The following is a 10,714-nucleotide window of genomic DNA, read 5'->3' on the forward strand; positions in this document are numbered from 1 at the left end:
CATAAAGATTTCAGAAACTTCTGGCTCCTTAATAGACAAACTACCTTTCTTTCTTTGTCTCTCCTTCCTTCCCTTTAATTCTCTTTCCCCTTTTTCCTTTATTTGCTTCATTAATCCCCTCTTCTTTTCAGGAACATTTATCCTCCATCAAATCATTCTACTCTCCCTAATATTTGTACTGTTCATATGCATTCTGTTCCCTGTCTAGAATCACTTTTGTAGTCACCAAGCCTCAGAGACATACACAAGAGTCTCAAATTATTCATATTTTCCAGATCAGCAGTCCTGCATTCGTCAAGAAAAAAAAAAATGTCCTGGCCTGATGAAGATGAAAGGCAATTTTTTTATGTTGCCATCTGGATAGTACCTAATAGGCATTCCAGACAGTATACAGCATCCTAAATTAACCTGATATGCCTTGAGAAAATGTGATATTTCAGAAAACAGAAGTTTCTCTGAGATCATATAAAAGAGAAACATTTTTGTACATACCTACTGAAGATGGTATGTCTTTCCACACTTCAAGGATCTTCTTGAAGAGTTGTTCATTTGCTTCCATTGAAAGGGCTTCAGCATTGAATGTGAGCATCATGCCAATTCCCAAGGAATCAGGTAAAATGATGATATTCTGTGGTATAATGATTTCCAGGGGCTGTAATTATGTTTCATAAAGATTTATATGTCCAACATTTTATCACTACTACTTTAATTGAAGCAGCTTGGCTGAGCAATAAAGACCACAAAGGGGTTCGAAGTGCAGAGAGGAAGAGAAACTTCTATATTAATATTAAACAGCATGCTATCCAACACTTGAAAAGAGCCTTTCCTATGTCATAAAGGCATCACTGTTTAGTAGTGTCTTTATATTTAGGAGAAAACTTTGTTTGAAAAAAAGAGATATATTCCCAACAGAGAAAAATTTGTTAAAATTTAACAAAATGTGTATAATGATTAAAGAAACATTACTTGTTACAGAGTGGGACTTCAGATTCATTTCAGCACATTAATGAATAATTTAGTGATGAATATGTGAAGCAACTAACAAATACGCAATCACTGGTTATCTAGCCAATTCATTTAAATCAAAAATAGAAAATTAACTTAAAAATAGCTTGAGCTTAAAATGTTTACAAAGGGCAACTTTATAATATTCATCACTACTTGAAATATAACAGTCATTCTCCCTTCACAAAAAATGTAGGATTTCTTATCCAATTTATAAATCACAAAATGTCTTCAATATATAAATACAGAGATGTATTAGGTGACATAATATGAAATACTAAGAAATACATAAAAATTCATAAATTTTATGATGCATAAAACAATGTGACCAAATTTACTTAAACTACAGAAATTGCCACATTAATAGTATTTCCCTGAGAAATGAACAATTACATTCCTTTATTATTTCTCTAAATTAGCAAGTTACAAGAAAAGAAGGTCAGAAACTATACTTGCCAAACCCAGCGTACTCAGGCCAAGGGCTTGAGGCCATGTCTCAGCAACAACAATCCTTAAAACTAAGATGGGGATCCAGAGGCGAAAAGCAATTTTAATACGTTCCCTGGGCACTTGCATGAGCAATTGAATCAAAAAAGAGATGAAGGAAGAGAGAAAAAGAAATTGCAAGAAAGAAGGTTGTCTCAAAAAAAAAAAAAAATCTGTTTAGAATAAAGCTGGACTGCTGTAAATCCAGAAAGTCCCAGAGGTAATTCCTTGCTTCTCAGATGATTCCTGCAGTAACCAGATATTCTTTAGGACACATGGCTCCCTTGTAGCATTACAGGTTTTGTAATCTGGCACTCTTGGAAAAATATCATTTTTAGTACATTCTGTTTCAGAAGAACTCCCCTCCCTTTTATTAGAGTCCTTTCTCTTTTAATGGGTCAGGACACTATGGCATTTAGCTAAAAATACTATTTTTGAATATACTTAAAGTATCCTAATTAGGTCAGAAAATATATATATATTTTAAACCAATCTTTCATTCTTGCTTCTATGATACTGAACTGATTGCTTCAAAAGGAAATAATTCTTGCTTGGTAATCAAGTGGAACACAGAGTGCAATCTTCTTGAATGACGTTTCAAATAAGTATAAACTTGGACCAATATTGCAATGTTTAATATGGCACTAGCTTCAAAATAAAGGCTATCTGCCATTACATAAAAAAATAGGATGCAGGAAGCTATGGAACACTCCAACTGAAAAGTACTATAACACTTATATGAACTCATATCTAAGTGGCTTTGGCTGGGCTCAGTTCAATATTTTCTACATTATAAACAGGGTGATTTCTACATACTCATAGGTGACAACTGAATGATGAGCTAATTAGATTGTTAATATGACCGAAAAACACGTTTTTTAAAAATGTTTCCACTATTAATTTGACAAATGCTCTATGTAATTTGTCAGAGATGTATGAGACAATTCTGAAAGCTATGCAAAATATGACATTACTACAGTGATTTAACGTACTTAAAAGTTTTCTCCTGGACTTTATATAATGCTAAACTGTTGAAATTTTAGTTGTCAACAAACTGGGGAATTAAAAAGGGTGAAGCAGAGATTTGTTGGTTCAGCCCTTTCTTTTAAATATCATTTTCCATAAACAAATATCACTGTTACCATTAAATTTGAGACACAGTAGAATTATATTTTGTATGGTGCATGTGTATATGGGGGTATTATGTTCGAACCCTATATAAATGATGTATATAGTATTTTTATAATTATCCATATGTTAGATATTGTGCCACAGAATCATTATTTATAATTATTTAAGAATTAAGAGTTGAAGTGCATTAGCTTTTAAAATGCTGAATCCTTTAATCAGAAAGTCTATAATTGATACTGTAAGAGGACACTTTATGATACTTTGCTATATATCATGGTTAAAGTACTACAATTTGGATAAAGAAGGGGGATAATAATGCTGCAATACTGGTGTATTCTTAAAGAATCTGTTTATGTATTATGGGGTACAGAAGGACTAAAAGCAAAGACTGCAAACTCATTCATCTATTAGGACTGGTTATTATAAATTTATAAAGGTGGATGGATAGGCAATGTGTAGTATATAGTCCATCTAAAAGGGGGCAGGCATAAAAAAATTAAAAAAAAATAAAATAAAAGGGGGCAGGCACGAATCATTTCTAGTTGATAATGGCCAGATAGTAATAAGGGCCAGATGTTATCAGATCTTTTGGTTCATCAATAGAAGTCCAGATTTTTAAGTGTAAACTCTATTCATTTAAAAACAAACAAACAAAAAAAAACTGTGCCAGACAAACAAAATCTACCCGAAGAATACACTCAGCTGTCTGGACTAAGAAACCATCAGTGATTTCTGTTTATCCCTTACTACTTTCTGGCACTCTATACTTACCTTTTAGATTTCAGTTCCAGTACAGATATTGATAATCATATTTTTAAATCTTTAAGAGTTTTGACAGAAAAACTCAAATTATGGTGTACAATAATTTCTAGGGATCTTACGTTATTTGGCAGAGTCACATCAGACATAACCTCAGATTCTGCATCAATGATGTGATATCCATCTGCTGAGCTGAAGAAAATCTTTAGTCTTTTTTCAGAACCAATAGCCAGGTCAACTGTCACTGGCTTATGACCAACTGTTGGAAACACCTGTAGATATAAAACCAAATATGGCCAAAAGGCCAAAAATGACACTCTAAGGCAAAAATTCCCCCTGCCCTTTTGTTTAATAGGTTTATAAAACCCTCGTTGATTCTTTAAATTACATAATATATTTAGACTATGTATTATGACTTTTTCTTAGGTCTGTTACTACCACAAGAACATAATTATATTCAGTTTGTAAATTTTGAGTTTCCCTTCAGAGGCCAAATCTCCAATGATCATAAGAAACTTGTATAGCCCTGCACTCTGTTTGCTGTCTTTAAATTCCTTGCCTTGAGCTTCAGCAAATGAAGGAGCTCATCTGGTCTCTTAAACCGGTTCGCTGGATCAGCTGCCTGTATTTTTGCCAGTATTCGTATATAGGCTTCATAGGACATGTAGTCTCCTTCGGAGTCTGCTGATTGATCAATGCATACTTGGTAGGGAATGAAAAAGGCCAGACATGTTAACCTACCATAGACTGGATGTACTCTAGGCTCCTATGTTTCCTAGTCCAAGGAAACAAAAAGCCAAACAGGATTCATTGCCATGTTCAGGTCACAGTAGAGGACTGGGCATCACAGGATTCACCATACTGTAGTCATGAGGTGAGATTCAAGAACTGGAAGGAGGACTTAGATCAAGAACTGTATATCGGCTAGACAGACTGTTTGTACTTATCTTCTTTGTTTTCCAGCTCCTTATCAGGCAGCTCTGACCAATCAGCAGACAGCCAAGAACAAACCCATATCCAAATACGGACAGCTGACCCAAGGCCCAATTTAGGGAGATCAGAGATATAATTTGTGTCAGGGCAGACACAGACTGTCTATATAGTAGTCTGTGCTATTTACAAAAGAACATATTTATTGTACAAATAGGCATCCGGAGGCAGTCATAAAAATTAGTCCATCTTTATTGCATATGTGTGATGTTTTGGCTGCAAAATATACCATGTAAGCAGACTTGACCTAAGATACAAAATTATTTCATAAATACCTTGCTGGAGTCTATCATGAGGTGTCCTTAATCAGTGCTTTGTAAAAACTTGTCCATTGACCAGCTAGTTCAAAGTCACCTGGAACATTTGCTAAAAATATAGATTCCCAGGCCCCACTCCAGACCTACTAATTCAGCCTGAAGTTGGGTCTGAGATCTAAACTTTTAACAAATGCTCCAGATGATTCTGATGTACACTCCAGATTAGGAGTTACTGGCCTCTACATAATGCTCCCAGTTCATTAATCAGTCCTCACTGCTATGGAATAAACACAAAATAATCCTATTGACATAGAATTCTAGAGTATCATTAAAAATAATAAAGGTAAAAAGAATCCCCAGTTTATGAGATGAGATTAAAAAATCATTAGCAACTTAACTGTTTGGGACACCAACTGGTTACCTTAAGAGGCTGATCCATAGAAGTTCAGTTAAACCATAATAAAGGTGGAAATATTACTGGTAATCCAATAAGCCTAACCACCATTCCTTGCAATAGTTCTGGAGAGAAATGTGTTTAGAGTTCCAGCTTGGAAGAAATATAGACCCGCCCTGCCCTTTCCTCCCCACCCCATCTATTGTAGCCCTGGTAATTAGAGCAAAGGCTTTCTCTTCCCTCATTCCTCTTCCAGTGGGGCTCCCCCCTCTACCATTGCCACACCTTTCCTTACCTTCCCTCTGCTCTCCACCCCCCACTAAGTGAGAACAGGGACTTTCTTAGCTTCAAGTCATTGGGGTGGCACCCAAAGCCTGTGTTTGGGGCTCTAGAAGAGGTCTTCATGTTGACTACAGGAATTGGGAGTGAGGAGCTGGTAGGGAGATCCTCTAAGGGGAGGGGTCAGGGATTTCCCTCACACTCTCCTTTGCTGTGGTGTCTGTGAATTATCTAAAAAAGGGTTAAATGATAATTATTTACATGGTATAGTCAAATTACATTAACTGTAGAAGAATGGTATATAACTTTGCTACTATATTTCAAAATATTGCTCTGTTTACAATTTTTCAAAAGAAAAACCATATGATCCAAAGAAGAAGGAGACCACTTACTTTAATAGCAGTGCTTTCATCGAAGGACTTTGGTGCCCAGGCATAAAGGTGAATTGATGATTTCAAAGCAATTGCAATATATGTTGTTTCTTCATGTTGAACTACAATGATAAAATATAAAGAAGTAACAATGCCACAGAGTTAACAAGAACACTCAAGTATTTGTATTGGTCATTAAAAATATTATAACCACAATATAAGAGAACAGATCATATATTTTTAGAAAAGCTATTTAGTTACAATTTGAGGCCTCCCAAAAGGTGACAAAACTAACTATATAGTTTTATGAAGTGTGTTAGCCTTCAGGAGCACTCTGTACACTGAAAACTACAGAACATTGTTGAAAGGAATTAAAGAAGAACTAAATAAATGGAAAGAGTTCCTTTGTTAATCAATGGGTAGACTTAACACTGTTAAGAGGGCAATACATGGATGGACCTAGAGGGTATTCTGCTAAGTGAAATAAGCCATGCTGAGAAAGACAAATACTTATGACTTCACTCATGTGGAATCTAAAAAACAAAACAAATGAATAAACAAAAAGAATCAGACCTATAAATACAGAGATCAAACTGATAGTTGCCAGAGGGAAGGCACACAGGGGATGGGCAAAATAGGTGAAGGGGAGTGGGAGATATAGGCTTCCAGCTAGGGAATGAATAAGTCATGGAAATAAAAGGTACAACATAGGGAATACAGTCAATAATATTATAATAACGTTGTATGGTGATAGATATTAACTACACTTGGGGTGAACACAGCATAACATACAGAGAATTTGAAGCACTATGTTCTACACCTGAAACTAATATAACATTATGTGTCAACTATATTAAAAAAATCCAGCTGAGCCCTGGTCAGCTCAAAGACTTATGAGAAATAAATCACTGTTGTTTTAAGTCACTAAATAAATAAAAATGTCAGTATTTTATTTTTATTTTTTTGAAGATTTTATTTATTTATTTGACAGACAGAGACACAGCAAGAGAGGGAACACAAACAGGGGGAGTGGGAGAGGGAGAAGCAGGCTTCCCACTGAGCAGGGAGTCCAGTCCGGGGCTCGATCCCAGGACCCTGGGAGCATGACCTGAGCCGAAGGCAGACACTTAAATACTGAGCCACCCAGGTGCCCCATAAAAATGTCAATATTTTAAAAAGAGGACAGTATCATCCAAAGTGATCTATGGATTCAATGCATTTGCTATTAAAATCCCAATGGCCTCTTATGCAGAAATGGAAATGCTGATCCTAAAATTCATGGAATTGGAAGAGGCCCCAAATAACCAAAACAATCTTGAAAAAGAAAAACAAAGTTGAATGACTCATACTTCCCAATTTCAAAACTTACTATAAGCTATAGTAATCAAAACAGTGTAGCACTGAGATAAGAATAGGCAAATAGATCAACAGAATAAAATTGGAGTCTACAAATAAGCCCATACATTTATGGTCAATGATATCCTGATAATTCAGTTGGGAAAGAATACTCTCTTCAACAAATGGGACAACTGAATATCCACATACAAAAGAATAAGTTGAACCCCTTACCTCACACCATATACAAAAACTAATTCAGAAGAGTCAAAGACATAAATGTAAGAGATAGAACTATAAACTATGAGAAGTAAATATAGGAATAAATCTTCATGGCAATGGATTTTTATATTTGACACCAAAAGCATAAGCAACAAAAGAAAAAAAATAGATAAATTGGGTTTCATCCAAATTAAAATTTTGGAGTATCGAAAGACACTGTCAAGAAAATGAAAAGACAACCTATGAAATGGGAAAAAATATTTGAAAATCATATATCTGATAAGGTCCTAGGATCCAGAATATATAGAATGCTTACAACTCAACAACAAAAAGATGATAGATAAATAGATAGATAGATAGATAGATAGATAGATAGATAGATAGATAGATGATAGATAGATAGATACACACATACATACTTGACAACATTCGCTATCAGGGAAATACAAATCAAAACTACAATAAGATGCCACTTCATACCCACTTAGATACCTAGAATCAAAAGACAGACATCTGCAAGTGTTGGCAAGGATGAAGAGAAAATGGATCTTCCATACTTATGTCAATGTAAAATGGTGCAGCCACTTTGAAAAACAGTGTGGTGGTACTATCCAAGAGAAAAGAAAACATGCATTCCCATGTACAGACACATGTATGAAATGTTAATAGCAGCCAAAAAGTGGAAAGAGTACAAATGTATAAACAATGGATGTATAAAAATTGTATAAACAAAAGATATACCTATACAATGAAATACTATTCAGCAATAAAAAGTAAGTACTGATACATGTTATACAGGCTACAGCAGGCATGAGCCTTGAAAACATTATACTAAGTGACAAAAACCTGTCACAAAGACCATATATGATTCCATTTAAATAAATTGTCCAGAAAAGAAAAAAAACACAGCAAAGGAAAGTAGATCAGTGGTTATTTAGGACTGAGGAGAATAAGGTGAATGTAAGAGGGATGGAACGTGGAGTAATTGCTAATGGCTATGGGAGTTCTTTTTGGGATAATGAGATTATGATAATGGTTATATAACTCTATAAACATACTAAAAACCATTGATTGTACACTTCTAAATGGGTACATTTTATGACATATAAATTAATTCCAACACAGCTGTTTTTTAAAAAAGAGAAAAATGAATAAGAAGCATATGCTTTCTCTCATATAGACCTTCTGATTCTTATGATATATGTTGGTCTACTTGCTAGATTTATATTTTGTGCTAAAACCCTTCCTCCTTGGCAGGAATATTGCTTCTATCCTTTCTAGTCAGATTTCATTAGAGACCAAATATAAGGCTTCTCTTTCTATCTCCCCCTTTCTCTTATTCATATTCTCTATCTCTCTCTGATTCTAGTTATTTTATCTTTTTCTTTTACACTGTTCTCAAGTAGGTCAAAGAAGCATGATTAATAAACCCCCAACAAGCAAAGAAATTCTCTGTTAAGCAAACACTTCCTATAATTTTAATATATGGCAGTAATTGGTATCAGTCAATTATTTTATGGATCTTGACAGGCTACTGAAAACACCATGAAAGTATGAGTACATGGCTGTCCCACTAGGAGGCAGGCAGTTCTGCTACATAAACTCCTTGTTTAACATCTGGGGATCTCTTCCACCTTTGGCTACCAAATACATATAATATGATTTGGAGGAGAGTAGTGATACATAAAACTAGAAGAAAATAGTGTATTTATTTAATTCCTGGTTTGTCTGGGTACTCATTTCTCCCTTTAATGGTGTATGTGTACTTATATACACACATATGGGAACCTATTCTGGAAAAGCCCCTACATGCAGAACAGAAATGGTCAGTCAGAATAGCAATATCCTGCTAAAACTCATATTATGTGATTCCAGCTATCACTTACCTATGCCACTAGCTCTGTCTGAAGGGGAAACTAATTAAAAGGAAAGAAGAAAACAGCGGGGATTTGCTTCAGAAATAGAAGAGAATGGGATAACATCACTTTCTAGTTGTAGACAGATGAGAGAAGGATTCTGAGACCATGGAGTTGTTACTTCATTTTGCAGTGAATGGTTGTAAAGAGATAGGACATATGAAAATACTCTAATCAGACAGAAAATATTTAGCAATTATATTTATGAATATTGACAGTGGGAGCAAGAGCCAGTAAACCACAGAAGAATTTTCTTTTGGACTCATTGCAAAGTTTCCTGGTCAGTATTAAGATAAATTTTCCAATTTAAGGAAGTGGAATTATTATGTGATTCCATTTTACGGCTGTTCCAAGGAAAGATAATATATGAATCTCCTTGCAGGTTATTGAAGATACATCAAGAACATTTATATAGCCGGAGTTATACAGAGGCAAGAAAAGAAGTATCAGTTCATCTGGACTAATTAGAGTGACTGGAAAGGGAAGAAAGGTGAGAAAGTAAACTTCAATAGCTATTTAGGTCAATCAGTATTTTCTCAACAGCCATGATTGTGACATAGAGGACCCGGAAACTGTCTCAGTGAAATTCACTCATTTTTGTATAGGAAGTTGCAAATTCTTTTCTTTATCTACTTTGCCTCTCACAACAATGTACTTTACTAAACAAAGGAAAGCAAACTTTATATAGCTATAGTAAACATAAAATGGGACTTACGGACACTGAAGTGTTCACAGCCTGTCAACTTATCAATAGCTTTGCAGGCTTCCTCTGTCTTTAGCATTTCCTCTTGTCTTCTTTTACTTTCTGGATCATCATTCAAAATCTTGTTCCTCAGCCAGGTCAAATGATACACCCTAAGTCTGTTCTTATGACCTGATAGATAAGATAAGAGTGTTTTAATTCAGTCTATTTTTTCATATATTAGAAAAACAAAACAACAAAAGTATTTTGCCCTTTTAACCAAATCTTCTCATTAAAGTAAAAAGCACTTTTAGAAAAAACTACACTACTAGATTCTTCCCTTCAGATTTTGTAAATATGATAGCAAAGTCTTTCTTAGTCCCTCACTTCCAAGAGATAGTCAAAATGTCTACCAGCTACCTATGTGCCTGTCTGAAGAGAAGTACAATACTTCTTTGGGACAGGTTAAGACTGCCATGGTACAGCAACAGAATTACCATCCATTCATTTATACTTTGGCTTTTATCTAAGTCATGGTCCTTCTGGGATTTGGAGACCTAGAAGCTGTTCTTGGTAGTATGTATGTATGAGAGGGATATCTGATGTATCGACTGTTAGGAATTCAGGGTTAGTGGGAAGGGTCTCTTTGTGCTCTTTCATTCCAGCATACTTACAAAATAATTGAAGTTTTATTATTTTTTTCTCAATCAAATTTATCTTCACTGCTAATTTTTTTTGCCAATTGAATTATTTCTTTTTTTATTGTTATATTAATTACCATACATTACATCATTAGTTTTTGATGTAGTGTTCCATGATTCATTGTTTGCGTATAACACCCAGTGCTCCATGCAGAACGTGCCCTCTTTAATACCCATCACCAGGCT

The 10,714-nt window shown here is 34.8% G+C and overlaps 1 protein-coding gene across 1 annotated transcript; it reads right to left on the minus strand.

Moving 5' to 3' along the window:
• Nucleotides 1–492: 492 nt before the first annotated feature.
• Nucleotides 493–10,416, minus strand: LOC145719395 (nik-related protein kinase-like; the record flags this gene model as incomplete). The annotated part of the gene is made up of 4 exons (XM_081810882.1): nucleotides 9,861–10,416; nucleotides 5,694–5,794; nucleotides 3,504–3,653; nucleotides 493–628 (listed from the first exon to the last, which is right to left on the minus strand). Coding segments are annotated over exons 1-4 (454 nt in total), but the record flags the coding sequence as incomplete, so codon positions are not given.
• Nucleotides 10,417–10,714: the final 298 nt, after the last annotated feature.

This window comes from Leptonychotes weddellii, unplaced genomic scaffold (assembly GCF_054177405.1).
Source record: "Leptonychotes weddellii isolate Sample4059 unplaced genomic scaffold, ASM5417740v2 HiC_scaffold_4174, whole genome shotgun sequence".
NCBI lineage: Eukaryota > Metazoa > Chordata > Mammalia > Carnivora > Phocidae > Leptonychotes > Leptonychotes weddellii.